This window comes from Anas platyrhynchos, chromosome 28 (genome assembly GCF_047663525.1).
Source record: "Anas platyrhynchos isolate ZD024472 breed Pekin duck chromosome 28, IASCAAS_PekinDuck_T2T, whole genome shotgun sequence".
Lineage (NCBI taxonomy): Eukaryota > Metazoa > Chordata > Aves > Anseriformes > Anatidae > Anas > Anas platyrhynchos.
In genome coordinates, this window is record NC_092614.1 from 796849 (window position 1) to 819424 (window position 22576).

Below are 22576 nucleotides of genomic sequence, written 5' to 3' on the forward strand. Positions count from 1 at the left end.
CATTCAGACAGCTGGCTTCCCATACACCTGAAATAATTCACGTAAGTTACTACTGAGCACCTTCTCAGCTAGTGGACTAGAGTGATTTGCAATGCTGAGCTGGCACTGATGTGCCTTGGTATGAAAGCCTGATGAGTGAATCATGCCTACCTGAAAGGAAAACTGGATTACTGCCTCTGAGTAATCTGACTAGCCAAAATCATTTGCATGGAACACCGGCACAACTCTAACTAGAACAGTACTCAAACAACTGAACAATGTTTCACACAGAGAAAGTCTAAAAATACTTTTAAAGAACACAGAGGTGAAGAAGAGAGTGATAATAAAGCACTAGTTATAAATTAAAAATAAAAAAAAAAATTAACATAACATGCCCAAGATGTTATTAAGGGACACTTTAAACAGCACATGATATGAAGCACGTTTCAAAGAAAACTAGAAGAACTTGTAACTGTTAGGTACCATAGTCACAAGGTTTCCAAACCACTGATGAGCAAGTTCATGTCCTACAACCAGAGCAACCCACTGGCGAGATGAAGAACAGGAATTTTTGGGGTCAATGAGCAATGCAGTCTCCCTGTATTTAAAAGAGAGAGAGAACTGAACAGAGTGGCACACGCCTAGAGAAGAAAAACACAATCACAAGTAGGTTAAATTACCTAAGCAAGCTAAAAAGTGATCAGTACAACTGGAAAAACAAGAGCTATTTCAGTTTAGACACTTTTTTTTTGGTTAAATTCCACGGTTATTGGAATGCTTTGGAGCAATAGTTCCTCATGGCATGCAAGAAGACAAGTGCAAAAACCCAAGCAGGACCAAGAAAGTTTACCCTTTATTTATGCAACAGCTCACCTACGTAATCTAGCAAGGGGGGATTTGGGGAGGAGAGGGCAAATCTCACCTTAACTGTAACTCCCTGTGCACAGCAAACCTCCTCTGCCTCCCCCAGCCCCAGGGGAACTCCAGCTCCTCCAAGTGCCCGGCCGGCCGTGCTGCACACGTGCACGGGATTCTCCACGTGCAGCTCACACACGCACGTGCCCCTAGGTCGGGCACACGGCCTTGCACTGACACCCCCGTGGCGGTCAGGACACAGTGGGTCAGCCAGAAAAAGGATTCTGGACCCCTGCGACTCAGAGGGGAAAAACGGGCACCTCAAAACACAGGCGGTGCCGCGGGTTATGCCGACCTTCTGTCCCCAAAGGGATAAAGCAAGCGTGCCAAGCCGAGTACAAGGGGGGGAAAATTAACAGCAAAATTAAGAAAGGCTTCCAAAAATTCTGCTCATTCAAGACAAATATATTTTTTTTTCCCCACAGGGAGTAAAGTATCAGGTTTCATCCAAATTGCAACAAGAAGTTGATTTTAAACCTAGGTTCAAATTTCCATCACATTTTTTTTTGAGGCCAAATCAACAGTTTAGCAGAAGAAATTCAACTGATTTCAGATTTAAGTCCAAAGCTTACAAGTCCAATCTTGCACAAAATGAAGGAAATCAGTCTAGCAATGAGCACAGACAATGTAAGAGTATTGAGCAAAGGTACAAAAACTTGATCAGATGAACATAAAAAAACTGAAAAGGAAGGCAAGTTAGTATTTTTGATTTACATGGTTATAATGTGGTTGCTAAATTTACCAACTTGCCTACGACATAAAGTAAGAAACCCTTCCAGCTGTGTCAGTAAGTACATAACTTTTATGGGGAAAAAAAGCAGCCAAGAAAGTTCTCTTGTGGAACAGGCAGTGCTGCCAGACAGTTAAAAATCCTCACACCCTTGGACAGTAGTCACATAGCTCATTCTTGCCTTCCTAAGATTTGTATAATAATGCACGCTGCTGCAGAAGTCAAAATTACCCAAACTGAAGCAAGATCTGGAGGTATTTACTCAGTCTTATTTGGGATGATAGCAGCTCCCTAAAACTAATCCAGTTACTTCCAAGAATTAGTGAACAAAGAGGGGGAAAGACAGTATTTTAACAGCATACCTATAAGTAACAAGGCCCCAGTTCTCCATGGCACCTTTATAAAATAAATACAAAGGTTTATTGATATTGATACACACCTCTTCCTAAATGTTTATAATTCAAATAAAATACAGTTCATCAATAAAGTGAGTTACTTTACCAGCAGCAAAATCTGCAATAGCTATGAGATCAATTTTAGGAAGAGGGTAAGGAACATTGAAGTAGTCCTTATAAAAAGGCAGAGTTTTAGCAGCAACCTGTAAGAGATGAGAGGAGAAACTTAGTAAATATTACGTGAACTTGGAACAATTTGTGTAACTTGAAAATTTCTTTACGGCTGAAAGTAGCCCAAGAAAACAGCAGACACAAGCTTTCCTCCAGAAGCTCAATTCCCAGCTTCCAGAGCACGGTGGTTTGCAAACTCCCCTTCCCTCCTCCTCCCAGGCTGCAGCCTACCGTCAGCACTTCTTGTCTGTGGATGGAAGCCTGCACTATCAAATCAAACCAAAACAACTCCAGTAAAATGCATACTTTTGTCATTAAAGACACGAGCTTGTCCACAGGTGACATTTCGTTTACCATGAGGCTGGTCTCCCGGAGCTACTGAAGCAAAAACACCCCCAGAAGTTCTGTGCACATTTACGTGGCCGAGCAGAGGACAGAGGCACGAGCAGCCTGTCGGAGGTCGCGACAGCAGCGAGGGAATCACCCGGGGCACATTTACCTCTAATGCGAACTTTCCTTGTTCTGCTTTGCCAACCGGAGTGTAAACGCGCACTAAGACGCCATCCAGGGACCTGGTCTCTACGAAGTCGTACTCGCCCACCACAAACGCCACCAGGTACGTCGACATTATCGGGGTGCGAGCAAACTTCACCTCCACCAGGTTCTCATCGTCCGGGTACGGCTTGCGGTCAATGACGTTCTGCAACAAGAGAGAATCAGGTTAGGCTCACGGCACCGAGACTGCACCACGCAACACATCCAACTAACGATTGTGGCATTAAGAGCCACACATTTACCAGGGAAGATCTCTGATTATAAAATAGAGACCATACCACAGGTCCCCGCCTAGCTATGAAAAGCCTCATCATATACGGGGGCGTGCTTTTATTATACATACATATCTATATGCACACACAGACTGTATGCTATTACTGGAAAGGCAGCTGAACATGCAAGTTATCAGCTGCTGTTCTCCAAGGAGGATATTACCCAGTTCCAAATAAGGCACAAGACTTTTACTAAAATACCAAACCTGTAACCACATGGTCAGTGGGCAAAGCTCGACTTTACAGGTAACTATGAAGGTTAGTGTTACTGGAACTTAAAAATTATATATATTTAAAAATCTACTTTATAACTCACTTGCCCTTCTCCAGAAACACTTTCCAGAAATATTTGTACCATATTTAAACTAGCAGCCTGAAAATGCCCACTTGTATTTGTGACAGAGGTACTTTTACTTGCACATTTTATCCTAGTTCTGCTCAGAAATTCTCTAGGGCAGAAAACATGCTTATTTATCTCAAGTTATAGCAGCTATATAAACATGCAAAGGCTTATTTTTTTTCAGTCACTCTTAATCAAGCAGCACGTGGCCTGACATATGCTAAGACTTTAAAAAGAAACACACCGCTGTAGTTTGCATGGTGTTTCGATTTTGTGTTAGCATCTGAAATATCAGTATCTTTTTAAGAATTATCTCAATTTAGAGCTGCTTAGTAATAGCTAACAAGATGGACTATATTCCTAATTCCCAAAATATTACCTTTCAAACAGTCAGCTGCCTTTACTATAGCTTTATTTAAAATACAGTTTGCATTAAGAACTTACCATATTTGACAACGCTACTCTGTCTTTAGGAACCACCAATGAAATATCAAATGTTGCCTTAATAGCAGGCTCATCCCAGCAAGGGAAGGCTCTGCGAGCATCAGTAGCCTGAAGGAAACAAGAACATTAACCAAATAAATCACGAGATACTGTTGCAGTAAGAACACACAAAAATTCAGCATATTTTACAGGCAAGAAGTTGGATGCTTGATGGCTTGTCACTGGTGTAGTGTCCTCACTGCTACCCCTTGACCCCTGCATTAGAGCATTTTGTTACTACTGTGATAACTTATTTCCTTTTTTTTTTTTTAAATGCTCTCTGCGCTGTGATGGAATTCTACAGTCTGAGTAAAATTTAGCAGAGTCATGACAGGAGCAAAGCTCAGTCATGTGAAAGCAGAGAGGGCACCCAGGCGTTCACAGCCAGTGCACACAAGACCACCTATTTATATTCTACCACTATACTGCACCCAAAAAATGTTCCATTGGTATTAGGTAAGTACTCTGAGTTTTTATGTAACCAGGCAGATGAAATTACAACATGGTATAAAATTCTGTCATTATGACCAGGGTTTACATAACGTTTGAGCATTATCTGGCTCACATTTATGGATGTCACTAAGATGCTGAGATTAAATCTGAACGTTCCATTAAAAATTAATATATTTCACAAAGGCAAGTTACAGAGATGTGTTTGACCACTTCTAAATAAATAGCTGCAATGTTTGAAAACATCTATTTTATATATACAATGCATCACACATCAGCGTGATCCCTGGCTGGGGAAGTTGCCAGATCCGGAATGTACTGACCTTCAAGGCACAATGTAAAGGATACCTTTAGCTTTAACCAGCCACACTCAGAGCAGGAAGCAAAAAATGATTTTTGAAGTTTGCCCAGAGGGTAGAGCTAACGCTAGGAAACGAGGCCTTTGCTGCTTTTAAGAACAAATCCTGTATTAAGGATGACATTCTCTGAAAACAAAAATATAGCCCGTACCTCAAACTGAGTGACAGCAGCATAGCGTGTGTCTCCAGTAGGGGTAGTATATTTACTTCGGTAAAAACCTTTCATTTTATCATTCAGCTCCCCTACAAAGTCTATCTTTAGCGTTCCCGTCCCTGAAACAGAAACAGATGGGACATTGTTATTTGCACGTGCCAAACAGCACTTTTATTTGGTCTGGACCTGCAGGCCAGGCTGCTCAGCTGGCCCACTGCCCCTCTCAAGTAAGACGTCCCTTAACTCATCTCCACCCATGACTTTTTTGCCAGCTTTCCTCAAACCTTTCACCCTCCTTACGTAAAAATAAGCTCCAGCAGAGCTAAGCATCACAAACAATGCAGGCAAAGCCAGCCCCATCGTGGTGTTTTGGCACTCGATGGGGTCAAATTCCTGTAAGGTTCCTGCAGTGCTCATTCTCATCCTCTAAATACAACACAGCAAACCAGACACCTACCTTGAGCCATTTGAAAAGTCTGATCCTGCAACTCTTACCTCTGAGTAAAGTTTGCAAAAAAGATCGGATAGCTACTAAGTGGTAATAGCATCCTCTGAAATCTACTGCGGAGGCCAAAGTGGAGCACTGGCTGCCTTCAAGCTTCTAAGTCAATTAGTCTCGGGATTTATTCTGCCCTCGATGTCTCAGAGTAAAAGGGGAAACCTGATCTTGACCAGAAAGGCAGCATGCCAATATCACACAGAGTGAAACATTAACGTTTTATCACCCCGGAATCTTTACATTTGTATTTGAAAAGATTTAAATGAAACTGCTTTATTCAAACTGAGGAGCTAAGTTTCAGTCCACAAACTCTGTAGAGCAAAAACCAGTACTTTCAAAAGATTTAGTGCATTCATGCCTAGGAACACTGTGATAATTCAGATTAGCTCTTTCTCAGTAAGAAGAGAACAGATCACCAGTAGGTGACATAAATAGCTCGTGAGCCTAGCGCCCAGGAGCAGGTAAATAGAGTCACTTCGGGTGTTAGAAGCAAGCACCACCACTAACCATTAATGATTTTAGTATCAAAGGAACCTTGCAGGAAAGATTTCCTATGTCAGGAGCTAAGCTGCACTGCCCATTCTGGTGCTATCCATGCACTGAGCAGTCAGCTATAAGCAAAACTTCTGTTCTAGACAGACAGAAGTACAGCAATTTTTTATGCCCCTTACTTGAAATACATTATTTCTACTAGAAAAGGGAAGCCCAATTTAAAACACTTTCAGAATGAACTTCAATCTACTTTTACGACCGACATTTCATTTAAGAGCACCCCTCTTTCAGCCTCCTGCTGACTTTACAGTGGGCAGACTCCCAAGGGAGCAGGGTCCCATGCTCCCAGGCAGTGACTGAAGGGGGGGCAGAGCTACGGCTCCAGCTTCTCGGGGTGCAACTCCTTAAATATGTGGTCGAAGGCCAGAGCACCTAAATACCTCTTACCTTTCTGAAGGGTACTGGGAAAGGAGAGGGTAACCTTCTCATCCTCATTTTGATAGTTGAACCCTGTGGCGTGTACCTCTGAAACAGAGAAACAGACTTGGTTTGAAATGAGACCCAGTGGTGGTTTTGTGACTCCTGAGCATTAAAACGAACCCAATCAGCTGCACCCAACAACACGCTGCAGTTAGTGGCCAAATCAAGGAAGGTTTTGAATAATCTAGAATGATAATTTCAAGCAGCCAAAGAAATGCCACCCAGTGCTGGAGCTGCACCTCACGTTACCTTGCTTCAGACAACTAAATTTAGCACATTTACTTCAGAGCACGAAGCCACAGCCTCAAACCACCACCTCTGAGGCACATCCTGCCTTCCGAACACTGCCTCCTACCTGGCAGAGGGATGTCTGCTGCTGCGTGAGTGCTGACATTTGTGCTGCCCGATTGCAGTAAGAGCAGTATCCTGCACGACACCAAGACAGCTGGAAACAGCCACTACAGCCCTGCAGCGGGATTCTTGCTAATTATTCTGAACAGGATGCTCCTGATTTAAGTAATTTGTGAATCTCAGTTTGAAAAGCACACCAACAGCCACAGCAAGGTGTTTTCATTTGGTTTTAACCACTAAGAAAAACTCAATGTTGATTCTACTTAAAAATTGTCTTCAGAACCACGGACCCACCTTGGAGTTTGTACACCATTCAGCAAGGGCATCCAAAATCAACTGAAATATTAAGCAGTATGGCATTTACACAGCATTTGGATCTATTTGTAGATGCAAACATCTGAACTATGAGGCCAAGCTGGGTAGCTGGGGGAGGGAATCATTACACCGGAATCGAGCTGTCCTGCAGCGCAGAGGTAGCAGAGCCAAGAGAGAACACCTCGTGCTGCTGCCACCTCCCTAACTCACCAAGTGCCACCTCTGCATCCCAAGCGATGTACAACCAGGCTCCTCCAACCAGAAACCTAAAACAGCTGCAGAGGGCCCTGCTGTGCAAGTCCTGCTGTCTTCATCACACCTGATACTTAACCCACTGCCATGACTAGCTGCCTTTAAGGACACAAACCGGAATCAAAACAGATTAGTAGGAAGAGCAACACTTTCTGCCACCCATCAGCACCTTGGACTAACGAGCTGGGTCATCTCGGACACAGCAATGCACCCTTCTAGGGTGTTTAATACAAATACTTGCAATAAAATAATTCTGGCTCTAAAAACATACAGTACAGACACAAGTTCAAGTGAAAAATATCTTTATAGGGTTGAGAAGAACTCTGGACTAACAGTCTGTACTGAGAAGTTGCAAGGTTTACATAAGCTCTAGGTGGGATGGGATGGATCATTTACACTGAATACGTGCCTCAGCCACCAAAATGCCAGCGAGCCTGAGAACCTCCTGAGACAGCCCAGTGCAAGGAGGAGGAAACGCTCCCCTCCAAGCACTTACAGCAACCCCAAAATGTTCCCCCCCTCATTTCATAGTGCTAGATCCCAGCTGCTCGAAGGTCAAACGACGACTAAACAAGTTACAGCTCCAACAGGCTGGAAGCAACCATTTCCTGGGAGATGCTGTGCTCTAAAGCAGCAGAATATAAATGAAAGGTTCAAAGATACACCAACTATTCAGCGCTAATTTAATCCACAGCGAAAGAACCATAGAAAACCATCAGCGATACTTTCTGTAGTTGGAGAGAACTGCTTCTAACAAAGATGTAATTGCAGTAAAAGGCCGTCTGAATTCCTACCACTGGTGAATACAAAAGCTCCTGAAGAGAACAACACAATTTTGGCAGCCGGCTAACTCCGGAGAGTTTGGCACTGCAAGGTTGCAAGTTAATCACTAGCACATTAGTGCACAGTCTGGACCAAGTCGCATGAGAAAATAAAAAGCTGCTGGTGCTCGATGCTTTTGGAAAAAATGAATAAAGAGCAGACCCAGCAGCTCTCCCTAACTCAGGGCACTACGTATCAAATTTTACAACAGCATTTTAAACGAATTACAGTCCTACAAAGTACTTCCTGAAATCGCATGGTAACTAGGCGGACACATCAATTAATGATCCCAATTTCTGCATTACATACCCATAAACGTGGATCCGAGCCAAAGGTTTTAACCAAAGTCAAACGTACATGTATTACACAGCAAAGACAAAGCCGAATGGAAATGATGGAATTATAAATATCAGAAATCCAGCTGACTGTAAGAAATGTTGCCCTACACAGGCAGGTTTGTTGCCCCCCCGTCACTGGTAATCGAAGGCACGTTGGCTTAATGAACCTGTACTCAGCTGAGCTGCTGTGACTGCGCCGCGTGCTCTCTTTGTCTACTCTACCTGCAAATTAAACACTTCAGCTTAAAGCATCTGCACGCTGACATGTCATATGCCATCCTTCTGCATTAGGGCTGAGCTATGCCGATGCCGTTCCTGAGGACGCTCTCAAGTGCTGTCACATCTTTTCGCAGGTCTCAAACTAGTGGTTGTAAAATCCTTCACAGGAGCCAGCAATATTCTCACCTATCTGATACTCCCAAACTCTGCCAGCGCAGCCCAGACCTCTTTAAATAGCCTACCATTACAATTTCTGTGTCACATCAAGCTCCTCTCCAGAAGGAAGGATGAAAACGGGCTTTTCTACAGCAAAGGGAGGTTTCACAACTGGCTTCACAAACCCCGTCTGCTGCAGGCAGGGACAGCAGCCTCACATTCCCCACCTGGCCCCAGCTGCATGCAGTCACTGTGACCAGGAAGGTGATCTGTCTCCGGGCTGCCTTTTTTTTCCTTTTTCCCTTCCTCCTTGTAGAGTTTTCAGTTCTCAGGCAGAGCAGACTCCTCACCCACGTGGCTGTTCTGCAGAAGGAAGGTGAATGCCAACAGGACGAGCCTCGCTGCCCCTTCCCGCAGCAGCACGGTTTTGGAGCACCTCACACCGGGGTGGGACAGCAGTGAGCCCAGGCATTGTGCATGCATTGCTCAGATGCACTTGGGCCACACTGCTTAGCCTGTGATAAGTATTAGTGATCTGTGGTTGTCATTTGAAAAAGTCAGGTGAGGCTCTGGTATAACCACACCGCTTTAAGCACTAGCATCCAGGCACGTCCCTGCAATCCTATGAGGGAAAAAAATAATAAAACAGGTTCTGGCCTTAAAACCTTCTAAAAGATGAAGTACAAATCGAAGTTCACACGATTATTTCTGCTAAAAACATGCTTACAATTGCTTGTAGTCTTCTATACAAAATTGCCAATTACTACTCTGTAAACATCTCTACATTTAAGCAACTGCTTCAGATCTCCCAGCATCTGAAAAATTATCCAAGCTGGACAAAGCCAACGCAATACACTGCTCATGACTCCACCACAATTCCACAGCTCCCTGATGGAGATTCAGGGGGAGCTCAAACTGTGTAACGTCCAGTAGGGATGAAACTCACTCCCTTAAAATTTAACTTTAGAAGCAGCTTGCTCGGGTGAGCCCTTTCGCTTCTTCACCCAGCGAGCAAAGCCAGACATTTGGACTAAGGCAGGACAGCACGCGTGCACCTAGCCGCTAGGACTGCACTGTAAACATTTGCCTACAAATGCTGAAAGCTAGCTTCTTGAAAAACAACAATAATTGCTTGTTATGACTAGCGGGAGAAGCCAAACTTAACTTCAGCAGAAGAAAACTCCATCTTCTCGAGTGGCTTTGTTCCATTACAACATAACTGGCACAAACGGCAAACGCACATCCTTCAGTGACCATCAGTGCGCTCAGTTTTGTAACAAAACAGGGAGTTTTTCCATTCCAAAGTACTGCACGATCAATCTCTTGGTTTATTCTTCACTAACATTCAACCTTGGATCACGTAGCAAAAAATTTTCACTTTGACTTTAAATCTTCAGCAATTGTTCCTCAGCTTCCTGTCAAGTTTTGGGAAATAACCTGGTTTCCTGGCAAATCTACATTAAAATTCCAAAGACCAAGCTCTACCCTCTGCCGTATTCGTCTCCAGAAGAATGGCTAGGAAGAGAAGGAAAGCACAGCCCACAGCTCCAGTTAGGAGCTGCACAAACCAGTGCACTCCAAACTACCAAGGATCATTAGCAGAATAAACCATTCTGCATGAAAGCCAACAGATCAGCTCCAGCAACGAAGGACGGGTGCCTGGTGAACAAGGTCTCTCCTTCACACAGCTGCTTGTCAGAACACAACCACGTTGAAAGAAGCGAGCTGACCGATTGCCTTCTCTTCCCCACTGAGGTGCAGAAGCAAACGGGGCAACAACTTCCCACCAGGGCTTTAAGGAGGAAACCTCAGCAACATTAACTCGCTTTCAAATATTCTGTACAGGCAATATGAAGCAGCACCTGAGTAACCAAATCCAACTGATCTGGCTGATTTCTGCTGCCTCACTGGACTACATTTCGTATTCTGTTTTTGAGACCAGTTATAAAATTACCATCCAAAAGCTGTGCACAATAGGAGCATTAGTAAGGCTGACTCGATCTGTACCAACAGGTGCCAGCAAACAGTCTGCCAACTTCATGCAATTTTACTTCCAAAGCCATTATACTAGTTGGCAGCTTACCAAATGAAAGATATGTTTTAACCCCATGAAGCCAGAGCGTAATTATGGAAAACCTGCAGGACTACACCCCAACCATCGGCGTTCCAGCAGGTTGAGGTCTGTGCCTTTACCACAGCCAGGGTGCTGTGCTCGTATTCCTCCGTGCCCAGCGCCGTATTCAAGCCTATCTGAAAATCAGAACGAAGGAGCCGAGGCCACAGAAATTTATTTCCAGTTTACTCAGTTTAAGGGCAAAAAAAAAAGTCTGCCTTAAGCCCTGCTATTAATACTTCAAAGTTACAAGGAGAGCGTATCGCTGTTAAAGAACATAAAAACAGACCCTGCAGGAGAGGAAAATCAGCTCTGAAAACAGAAAGATAATAAAATAGAGAGGGTGTGTGTGCGTTAACTTCCCTTGACTCGAGCAGAAAGAGATTACTCCTAGGCACTTCTTCCCATTTATTTTCATTTTCTCAGGGATAAAATAAAAAATTAAAAGGTGATCTGGGCCTGCGGCAGAGTGGCAGCTGGACCAGACTGCAGACACGCTCAGCTGTTACCACCTCTCTCGTTATCTCCTCTTTATGCAGTGCAAGGAACAGCTCCAGGAGTGCCCACAGACCCCTGCCAGCAGCTGGGAGCAGCAGGGGTACGGCTGGGGCATGCTCGGGGCAGCCAGCACCCCGCTCCTGCGCTGCCCAAACCTCCTGGCGAGGCTCCTGCTGCCAGCTCTGCCCCCCAGCACAACGCCGCTCCCTTCGGATGGGGGTCCCCGGCTGCTGGAGCACAGCTCAGCTGCTCACAGCTCCTAGGGAGCCCCCCTGTTTCTGTAACACTACGTTAAAAGAAAGTCGGAGTGATTTAAATGCAAAGACTCACTGCAGATGTTTCGTTTGGCAGGTAAAAACCCATCAGCCACAGGACAGTGAGCACTGCAACAAGATCCAAACGGTCCCTGCCGAATCCAGAGAGGTAAGCTGCTGCTTCTCTGGGCGTTGAGAGAAGCACAGCCCCTCTCCCAGCTCTGGGATCACCGTGCTGGAGGCATTTCACCCACCCAGAGGAACACCTTCCTCCTACCTGCCACCACGGCCATGCCTTCAGCTCACAGCCATGCTGTAACGCTGCTTCGTGACACCTGACGGAAAGGAAACTGCCGAGCCTTTTGTTGTCAGACAAATTTCACACACAGCTGTGCCCCACGGAGCACAGAGCTGCGAGGCTCCAAGCAGCGGAGGCTCCACACCACAAGGCGACTTCGCACACCGCCAGCGCCTCGCTCGCTTTCGAAGAGCTGATTTTCCAGATCTTAATCTGTTCATGCTTTAATTGCTGAAACTTCTTTTGTGCCTGATAAATCTCCTCTACACGTAATTGCTGATGACATCAACTACCGAAAGTGTTACAAATAGGCGCTGCTGCTTTTGGTTTTCCAGAAACTTCCAGTCTCTCACTGAACTGTGCCCAGGCAGTGTCTCCTACACACAAACACCTTTTCCATGCTGCCATACGCTAGGGAAATGCTGCTAAATGTCAATTAAGTGTTTTCTGTACTTTTTCAGACCCTCCACAAGGAGTGTTTCCCACTGCTGATACATTTTTATCCAAGCCCTTGGTGCAGATTTTCTCAATGTTGCCATGTCCACAGGTACAGATCAGGTTTTTACACAGTATCTGCTATACAAATAAATAACATCAAAATAATCACCCTTTTGCCTGTGAGGCACAGGTGTGAGAGCACAACAGACTTCATGGAAGCGTGGAGTAACTTTTTGAAGCGTAATGCAAATGGTAGGATGAGAAAAGGTCGAAGGGTAGGCACCTCATTCTGTGCTTTAGAGGTAGGTTAATAGTCCCTGACTATTAAATATTTTTGCAGTTGAAGTTAACTGTTAGCAACAATGCTTCACACCAAAAAGGGAACAGAATAACATGTAAAAACACCAGCAAACAAAAACAAAAACACAATCCTACCTTCGTCTCCCTCTGGCGCATAGGAAGCTGTAATAATGTCAATGTCAGCACAGTTCATCACAATTTGGTTGGTGGCATGCTTCACCTGTAAGAGAAATTCTGTCAGCATCAGGAAGAAACGGTGCACCCTCCTCCACCGCGCTCCCTCGGGTAGGCAGGCCCAGCCTCCGTTTAGTCTCCAACCCCTGCATCGCCAAGTGTTGGAAATAAAAGGTAGGGCTTCAGACTGGCAAAAAAGAAGAGGATTTTCCACTGAGTGCTCTCATTCTTCCCGGAACATGCGCACTCGAGTCGTGTTCCAGCCATCCAGGCCTACTTATCAATACCGTAAATTATTTAAGGGAATGGACTGCCTGTTAAAAATTGGTATGTAAGCCTGACAATGGGGCCCTTGTACGTGCCTGGGAATCCAAGACCAACAAAAATAGATAGAGAGCTGTAGGCTGCCTTTTAGCGACGACCTTCGGGAGACCGTAGTGCAAGTGGAATGCTTTTGAACACACAGCTACATCTTCCAGAGACCAGAAGAAACAACCTACAGCACTGCGTTCCAGGCTGCTGACACTATAGGAACTTTTTAGGTTAAAAACATCTGCCAAGAAATTCGCCTTTACATTTTCCTGAAAGCCTTCCTTCTGCCAGCTCTTGGCTACACACTCTTTGCTTTATTTAACAAGTGGCCAGCTCCCAGCGTAGTAATAAACTGCCTCGGCGTGCCAGCTTTCTGTTTGGATGCGAGGGCTTGAATGCAGAGGCATTCAAATTAAAAATTAATTAATTACAAAGGGGCAAAATATTTGGGAACAAAACTAGGAATTAGACAGAAACTTATGGTTGAAGCCACCCGAAGCACCACGCTGGATACGGCTGGCAATCCTGCTGGGCCAGGGCACAATTACTGAACGTGCCACAAAGAACCTGCCCCCTGCCCAGCTGGGTCTTTCCTTAGAGCATACGGACTCGTGTCCCTTTCTTTTTTTCACTGTTATGACCTAAAAATGCCGCATCAACACCCGTGCTGTCGCCCTGGCTGCCCACGTCCCACCGCTGAGCCCGACGGCCTGTGAGGGATGCAGGCCCCGGGTGCAGGCCCCGTCCTGCAGGGCCAGAGGACGCCTGCTCACCCTTCCAGCACCTCAGCATCAACACATTTGTTACCCGAGAGCCAAAATAATAACCTGCGAAGTGTCACGGCCCAAAGGAACACATCTCCCCCCGTCACAGAGGAGCCGTGTCCAGGCGGGATGAGCCAGCAGAGGCGGGTGCTCGGCCCCGAGCGGCTCTGCCCAGGCTCGCTGCAGGTTCCTGAGTCATTGTGTACACAAAAACAGATCCCAACCTGGCCAGCGACGAGAGGCTTAACAAACCCCACGGTGTAACCCTGCAGGAGTGCCCACATCAGAAGCACGGCCCGTCTAACCCCGCAGTGTGCTCACCCACCTGCCAGCACCGGGTCCCCCACGGGAAGCCGCCCCCCCTGAGGGCGGTCAGCGGGGAGGCTCCTCGGGGAGCTCCTCCATAACCTCAGTCCCCAACTCTGCTTCTAAAGCAAATGTTTATGGTCCATTCCTACCAGCAGAGTCTGCACAGCACGCACCAGGCACGGCACTGAGGTTTTTGCTGAGTGTGGGGAACCTTCCCAAGCCCTGCCACCAGCACGCAGCCCCGCTCGTTTTCTCCACGTTTCCTCTTCGGGGTCATAAAACCAAAACTTTACCTAAGGACCTCGGTGTGATCCTACAGCAAGGGTACAACATACCCGGCAGGCAGGAACCAGCACACTGACAGCTGAAGGGGCTGGGGCTGGACACTTCCAGCAGAGCCTCTGAGCTGTCTGCCCCATTTGGGTGCGTGCAAGCACAGGATTGCAACACCTCCCAGACCAAAGGTCGGTGCCCGTTGGCTTTCATCACAACACTGAGGTCTGGGGGTTTTCAAGGAGGTCTTCCAAAACACAGAAAATCAGGATGAGAAAATCTTTTTTACAAATGTACTTGTAGAGACCTTTATTCAATCTACAAATCCAAATCTCCCTGGATTAAGAATTCACGATGCATCAGTAGTCGTCCAAACTGCAGACAATACTGGATTTAACAATAGGCTTGATCTGTAACAAATGAACTCTTCTGAGGACAGAAGAATTTTCAGCATAGACTGTGCCTGCAAAATAAGAAGTTTACATTTAAGCAGAGACAAATTCAGAGGCTCCTTAGAAAGGCAATTACCTATTCTTAGACTTTCCTTACCTCCTACAAACACCAAGCCAGTTTTACAAAGGAGCACAACGTGCTAGAAAACATTTAAAGGGACTCAGTGAGTGAGCCAGTAGCTGGAAAAATGGTCACCCTCCAGCTCAGAAAGATGTAGGGCAAAATTCCACACAGAGATATGAACAGTGACCACGTACTGTACGGCACACTTCTGAGCCTCTCATAATTCGATTGCAGGGAAAAAAGAAGTTTTCACGTTGGCACACAGGCCCTAGCGTAAGAGCCTCCTCCCTCTGATCCACAAAAATGATGAAGCACAGACACACCTGTAAGAGCAAAACCAAAACAAAACCCTGAACCACCCAGCATACCTCTCCTATGACCATTTTATCTCGTGAGAACCTGCAGCCTGCTCTTAGGCACACCGCGTGCAGCAGGAAGATGAATGAATGCGTTTTACTGCGAGCGAACCTTGCAACCACTCCTACATTTCTGGGAAAATTATTTTCTGGAAGGCAGATATTCTGTTCACGCAGCGTTTTTCATGAACGCCATCGTATTTAGGAGGCAAAGCAGCCCCTCGCTGCATGAGGTATAAGCACTGATGGAACTGCACAGACAGGAACCATTCCCTGCTCCACCTTGCTCCGCGATGTCAGAAGCCCGCTCCTCAGCAAGAGGAGGCCAATCAAGGCAATTTGGTGTACAAGAAGGAAAAGTTGATAAATGCCAACCTCCAAATGGCCACGATGGGAGCAGTTTTGCCATCAGGCTGCCACGCTTAAGAGCAGCAGATGAGCTAAGATCAGTACCTGGAATGCAGGCACCAGGTTCAAAACCCTGAGCGTGTCGCTTCCCACGAAGCTGCAGGCAGGTACCAGAGGCAGGGCTGCCTCGCAGTAAGCCAGCAGACCCCAAACTGTCGACCCCTGCTTCCCACCCCCTGCACATCCATCTTCACGCTCAGCACTTGCTTCTTGGAAGGAAAATCTCACCCAACGGGAGACTGCAGCCTAAGTTCCTCCTGAAAGTTTTCCAATGCAAGATCATTCGAAACAGGAGACGAGCTACAAAGGCCAATTATCTGACCATTATTCATACTACAAAAGATGAAATCACTCTCGCCTTAGTGCTGCACAGCTCCTTTCCCTGCTCACCTCCACGTTACCCTTCCCACTGCGGACACACGAAGCTCGCTGGCAGGAGCCAGCAGCACGGTCTCACCTAGGCTGTTATTCTCAAAGCACGAAACAATGAAGAGGCTTTCAGAACTCTGCCAAACGTGACTCAAAGATGCTGTACAGCTTTGGATTTTCACCAGTTATCAGATCAGGAAATGAACTGATGGGAAAAACAGTTTTAGGACATGAGAAACAGGATTTTGAACGGCCTCAGCCAACAGCAGCCTCCCTGCAGCGAGGGCGAGGAGCACCGCAAGGCACCTCCAGCCACAACCAGGTGACCTCTGGGGTCCCTTCCAACCTCAGTCCTTCTGTGACTACTCTGCAGAGCCACTCACAAGACGAGGGAGGTCATTGAAGTCTTGCTACTCTCAGCCTCAGAACTCTTCCCTTAACGTAGCATCGTAACAAGCACGTGCGTTAGCAGCATTTTACACTCTAAAAAGTCAAAATTACTTCAGTCCTGTCCTAGGATTTTTTTTTTTAAGAATTCCTAAATGCAATGAGAAAAAAAAAAAAAAAGTTTCATTAATTTTCATCTAGAGCAAATTACGGTAGCCGAGTGGTAAACCTACAGATGCCAAGGCTGAGTGGCTCTCTGGAGCACCTCACTGCCTTCCAAGGGGCATCCAACAGCACTCACACAGCAGCCACCCAGCTCGGAAGTGCAGAACTCGCACAGGCAAGTAAATCCCTTTCCAACTACGATTAATGCAATCATCTTAGCCTTGTGAATTACAGAACTGAAAGGGCCCTTTCTGTGGGGGAGAGGAGCAAAGACTTTCCTGCTTTTGAAGCTGGTGGCACAGGGGTACGGAGCCCAGAGCTCCTGGCAGGAAGGCTCCAGCACCCAGCAGGACACCTCCAGCGCTCGGGTCACTCCAATTCAGACCTGATTTAACGCCCTGCAAATGTGAGCTGCTATGCTGGGTAACACGGCCGTGTACTTACACTGAACAACCCCCCCAACCTCAGGGGATGCTGAGCACAAATACTACACCTATCAATGGTTAATTTTTTCAAGGTTTAGAGACACGAGTGTCACAATCAATCCTTAACCGGCGTGCAGCGGGATCAGAAGGCTGCACATCCTTAGCCTAGCAGATACTGCATAATCAACCTATAAAAAGCAACAGATACAGGTTAAACATTGCTAAATATAACAGAGTATCTCTAAGACACATTAAAGGGACTGGGAAGATACTCGAAAGAGCCATCCACCTTAGGTTGTAAATTCCTTCCTGCAGCAAGCAGGTTGCTCTGCAACCAGGGAACACCTCCCTGCCGTTTGTAAGGAGTGAATCACCACCACCCTCTCCAGAGATGGGAGTTTATGTAGTGGTTTGTACCAGGAAGTCAGAAGGCAGCCGGGAACCTTCCTCAAGCTCTGCACCGCTACGCCCTGTGCCGGACAGGTGATTGTTCAGGGCCGTGACAGCACCCAGAGCTTTTCAGAAGCTTAAAACAAACTTTGGGTGCCAGATGTTTGCTCCTGATGCGAGTTACTCACATTTGCCTTTGCAGTGCGCTGCTGCAGACCAGAAGGGCAGCACATCCCCTCTTTGTTCCAGCCCTCCCTTACGCCGTCCCGGAGTCAGGAGCAGAATAGCGAAGCGCTGACCCAGGCAGTGAGTAATACGAGTGCGCTGCACTGATAACTACACCCCGAGAATCAGGGCTGCAATAATTAAATCTCAAGCTCACAGATGAATAAAGTAGATTAACCGTTTCCACTCATACAACACCAAACCTTAATTGTGCTCATTCAGAAGCACCCACGCAAGCCCAGCAGAGCAGTTTGGGACCCCAGCAGACAACCAAACCAACAGAGTGCCCACAGGATCGCACGGGCAGCCCTCGTCCAGCTCCAGATCCACAACCAGCACGCGGCGTCTGATCTCCCACAACCACATCTTGCTCAGTTTTGGCCGTGATAAATGAGCGATTTCACAGGGAACCTGCAAGGACTTTGGGTTTTTAAACTGTGCTAAGTGGCAACGATAATTTAGCAGTTTATGTAATTGCTACATAATTCTGCTGGCTTCCAAAACGTTTGTGTGACCACAAGTTACACTGTTTTAAAATCTCAGGTAACCAGGCAGTATTTAGGCTACCAAACACTTAACGAGCTCAGCTACAAAAGGCTAAGGAATTAAACTGTACCGAGAGACAGATTACTGTATTGTTCCTTTATCAAGGCATGACAAACACCAGACAGAGGGCCAAGCCCCTAACCTGAAAACTCGAAGTACCACAATAAGCTACAAGCACGCATTATTTCTTCTTAAGCCTTTGAAACCAACCTGGCCACTGCTGACGATGAAGCAACAGCTTTATCTTTTGAATCATGAAGGGCTCTACCCTCTGAAGCTTATTTGAAGGCAACGCATAGGAAGTGCAACGTTTATTAGCGTGGCAAAAAGACCAAGTGTTTTAAGTTATTCATACATGCAAAAGCCTGCGTAAGTGTACTGCCCCAAAGCCAAGACTAGGCTATTTAGCATTTTTTTAGGGCTTGGTGCTCAAGTTGAAAGACTTACCAAAATTCTACACAGAAAGCTGCCAAATCCTGCTTAAGGGCTGCGAATGAAAAACACAAACTCACTGATCAAGTGTTTACTTGTAATATCTTGACTAAGTATTGCAGCCTCCACTAATTCCAGTTTGCTATTAAATATGCAAAACAGCAAACACTTTTGAAGTACATAATGAAGTTTCCTTAATTTTGTCATTAATTATGATTGATTCCAGTGTCAAAGTTGCAGTACTCACCCTGCAAGTCAGAAAGCATCCTTCCTTTAAGCATCTGAGGCAGCTTATCATTTGCCTAGCCATTATCATACTGGAATGGGACATCTATCATATTGGAGGGGCTAATAATTATACTTAATTATATATAGAAAAAGATACCTGGACCTTCAAGAGTAGGCCACACATCTAATACTTAAATTCCTTACCCAAAACTTTGACGATTCAAAGGTCGTGTCTTACTGTTAAATTACTTTACCTCGATGCGTGCACAATGCTCTCAAGCGTGCTGAACACAGAACCCCTCTCTGATGAACTCCACCTTATTAGAAGGTACTGGTAGCAAGGGCCAGCAAGTCCCTAATTGAACCAATTAGATCAAAAAGCACAGAACTAATTTATTTTCTAGACTCAATCCCAAGCCAGTACCAACCAACCGGCACGCGCTAGCACGTCAGGGCTAAGCAAGCCGTTCCCTTGTACAAAAAGCACCGTGCCCAGCGAGCAGGGTGGCTGAGCCGGTTGTTCTTCTCCCCGTGCAGGTACGGAGGGCAGCCTCTTGTTGTCTGCAACGCGCCTTTACCACGCTTTGGACACTGGTGGCTGGACCAAACCTCTGGGTTTGCTCGAGGCTCGCCAGCTCCACATCCACCTCCCTGCACCTCTCCTGCGCTTGGTGTGCGAGCAGCTGGGGGGGCAGCCTCGTGGTTCTTCAGTCTGCGGGGTTGGGTCACTCAGAAAATTGAGAATAAAGATGTAGGTTTTAGGCACGTATTAAAACATCACCTTATTTCTCCTACTCCTGCCGCGGGCACACCACGCTCACCGGGTTCCTCACAACCTTGAACCCCGGGGAGCAACGCTCGGCCTCGTGCCCTGCGCGGGTCGGAAAGTCCATGGCTCCGGTTGTCAGGTGGCGCCCGCAGCTCTGGGAGCTATTGAGCAATCCCCACCCGGAGCAGTTCAAACATCCCAACGGGGACAAACCCCCGGCGCCCCCCGCCACCTCCCCGAGCCCCCCGCCTGCCCCGACCCTCGGAACCCACCCCCGGCCCCCACAGCCGCCCTTGGGCGCTGCTCCCTGCTCTGGCTTAAAAAGCCGCGCTCCCCCCCCTCCTCCCCTCCCCCCCAGCGTTATTTTTAACCGGGCCGATCGCAGCGATCCCGTTTCCAGCGCGGCCCCGAGGCCGGGAACGGGCGGCCGGGATTACCGGGGATGGGGCCGGGAATCGATACCGGCCGCACCGGGGGGGGCTGCCCCCACAGGGAGCCCCCAGCCCCCAGGACCGGAGCCGTGGGGCCCCGAGAGCCGCTCGCCCCCCCCGGCCGCAGCCCCGCAGCGTCACGAGGCCGGGCCGGGCCCTACCGGGCGCCCCCGGTGCTGCCCCGCCGCGGGCCGCGGCCTCGCCCCGCTCCCAGCCCCGGCAGCGCCTCGGGCCCTCCCCCGGTAGCCGGGGAGAGGGGGGGGAGGGCTCCGGTAGCACCCGGGGAGCCCCCGCAGCTCCGTGGGGCGGCTCGGGGAGGACGCGGAGGGGGCCGGGGGCAGCCCCCGGGCCCCGCCGCGCTGCGGCCTAACGCGGCCCCGGGCGGGCACCGGGCAGCCCCCGGCCGGGCCCCGCGGCACCGAGCAGCGCCCGCGGGGCTGCAGCGGGGCCGGGAGGGGCGGCACCGGGCGCCCCCCCCCCTCCGCCACCACCACCGCCACCGCCCCCCCCCCTCGTACCGGGCCCCTCCCGGGGGCGGCGGCGGGGCGGGGCCGCCGGGCTGCGGGCAGGGGGCGCCCGGTGGGGGCCGAGGGGGTTGGGAGGGGGGGGTGCCGGTACCGGAGGCCGCCCTGCACCTGCCCGGCCGCGGCACCGCACCGGGGGCTGCCACGGAGGACGGAGGGGAGGGACGGAGGGGGGGGGGGCACCGGGGGTCGTCCGGGCCCGGCCGGGCCTCACCTGCACGGCGGCCTCCAGCTTGCCCTCGAAGGTGAAGTCGATGAGGTCGGGCTTGAGGCACAGCCCGTAGTTGAGGGGGCAGACATCGGCGGGGAGCCGCTCGAAGGGCCGCTTCTCCGGCATGGCGGGGCGGGCGGCGGGGCTGCGCCCCCCCGCGGCGGGGCGGCGGGCGGGGGGGGACGAGGAGGAGGAGGAGGAGGAGGAGAGGAGGAAGAAGAGGAGGAGGAGGAGGAGGAGGAGGGGAGGGGGAGGCGGGCGAGCAGCGGCAGCCGCGGGGGTTCCGAGCGGCGACGCGGCGGCCCCGCACCGACACGGGCGGGAGGGAGGGCGGGAGGGAGGGGCGGGGGCGCGCGCGCGCGCTCCCGGCACGAGGCGGCCCCGGGAGGGGAGGGGAGGGGGGAGGAGGAGGAGGAGGAGGAGGAGGAGGGGGAGGGACGGGGGCCGCGCGTGCGCGTGAGCGCGCGGGGCGCCACGCGGCCGCGCACGTAGCGCGGAGCGAGCGCGTTGCGTAAGCGGCGGGGGCCGCGGGGCCCTCCCGGGGGTCCCGGGGGTCCCGGGCCTGGCTCTTGGCTCCGCACGGGCCCGGTTCCCGCCGCCCCCGCCCGTCCCCACTGCCGGTGGCCGCCCCCCGGGGCAGGCCCTCAGCACCAGGGCCCCCGGTGGAGAAGGTGGGGGCCGGCCCCGGTGCCGCCGACCCCCGGTTACGGAACCGTGGGAGCGGCTGGGAAACGGCCCCGGGGCCTGCAGCAAAGCCCGGGGGGGGCGAGGGGACGGGGACGGCGAGGGGCGAGGAGCGGCGCTGCCCTCGGGCCTGCCCGGGCAGCTGCAGGGCGCGGGGCTGCTCCCGGCCCTCGCCTCCTCCTCCTCCTCCTCCCCCCTGGGCCTGAGCTGCAGCAGGGGGAGAAGCAGAGCTGGGTGCTGCGGGGATCCCAGAAAAAAAAAAAAATAAATAAATAAATAAAAAAGGGGGGCTCAAGGTGCTCACAGAACCCTTCCTGGCCAAACTCACGCTCACTCATTCCCATTTCATGCTCCCAACCATAAAAAGCCTCAGGCTGTGGAGCAGAGGGGAGCTGCTGGGCCCTGCCCTGAGCTGCAGGGAGCTGCTGCCCACCCTGGGGGTCTGCGGCCCCTCGGGGCCCGGCCGCGCTGCTGGGGTCTGTGGAAGATGCTATGTCAGGAATCTGCCTTCAAAAGCTGCGCACACAGCACAGCGAGCGGGATTTACGGGGCAATAAATGTCCCAAGTGGGTGATGGTGGAGGGCGGCTGGCTTTCGTGACAAACGCCAGCAGGAAGTTTAAAAATTCTTAATAAAGGCTTTATATGGGAAAAAAAAAGAAGGGCAAAAAATCGAATTCCTCGGGAGGAGCGGTGCTGCCCTGGAGGCCCAGCCCTGCCCTCGCACCCAGCCTTGCTTGGGCTCTGGGTGGGAGCCGCGGCTCGGGGTTCAGCTCTGCCGGGAACCCGGCTCGGGGCGCTGACCTACTTCAGCCCCGCGCCGCGGCTCTGCCGGGGCCACAACCTCACAACCTCCCTCGCGTTAGGAAGGAAGCACAGCTTGCTGGGGCAGGAAAGCATTTGGCTGTTAATTGCTTTCTGCCGCTGGATATCACAGTTGCTCCTTTTCTTCTCCTTCCCCCCCCCAAAAAAAAAAAAAAAAGATTTATTTTCGCTAAAAGTGACATCTCGCTGTTTAAAATATAAGCTAGCGCCAAGCAGGGAGAGGGTG

General features: G+C 49.5%; 1 protein-coding gene across 1 annotated transcript in view; it reads right to left on the reverse strand.

Moving 5' to 3' along the window:
• NPEPPS (aminopeptidase puromycin sensitive) overlaps nucleotides 1-21079 on the reverse strand; it is a 35139-nt gene extending 14060 nt beyond the window's left edge. The window contains exons 1-9 of the mRNA XM_038168704.2: nucleotides 20846-21079; nucleotides 12764-12848; nucleotides 6242-6319; nucleotides 4801-4922; nucleotides 3802-3909; nucleotides 2690-2890; nucleotides 2126-2222; nucleotides 1987-2020; nucleotides 463-577 (exon numbers count right to left, since the gene is read on the reverse strand). Coding sequence (XP_038024632.1) covers nucleotides 463-577; nucleotides 1987-2020; nucleotides 2126-2222; nucleotides 2690-2890; nucleotides 3802-3909; nucleotides 4801-4922; nucleotides 6242-6319; nucleotides 12764-12848; nucleotides 20846-20968 — 963 coding nt within the window. The 5' untranslated portion in view covers nucleotides 20969-21079. The remainder of the gene's footprint in view (nucleotides 1-462; nucleotides 578-1986; nucleotides 2021-2125; nucleotides 2223-2689; nucleotides 2891-3801; nucleotides 3910-4800; nucleotides 4923-6241; nucleotides 6320-12763; nucleotides 12849-20845) is intronic.
• Nucleotides 21080-22576: the final 1497 nt, after the last annotated feature.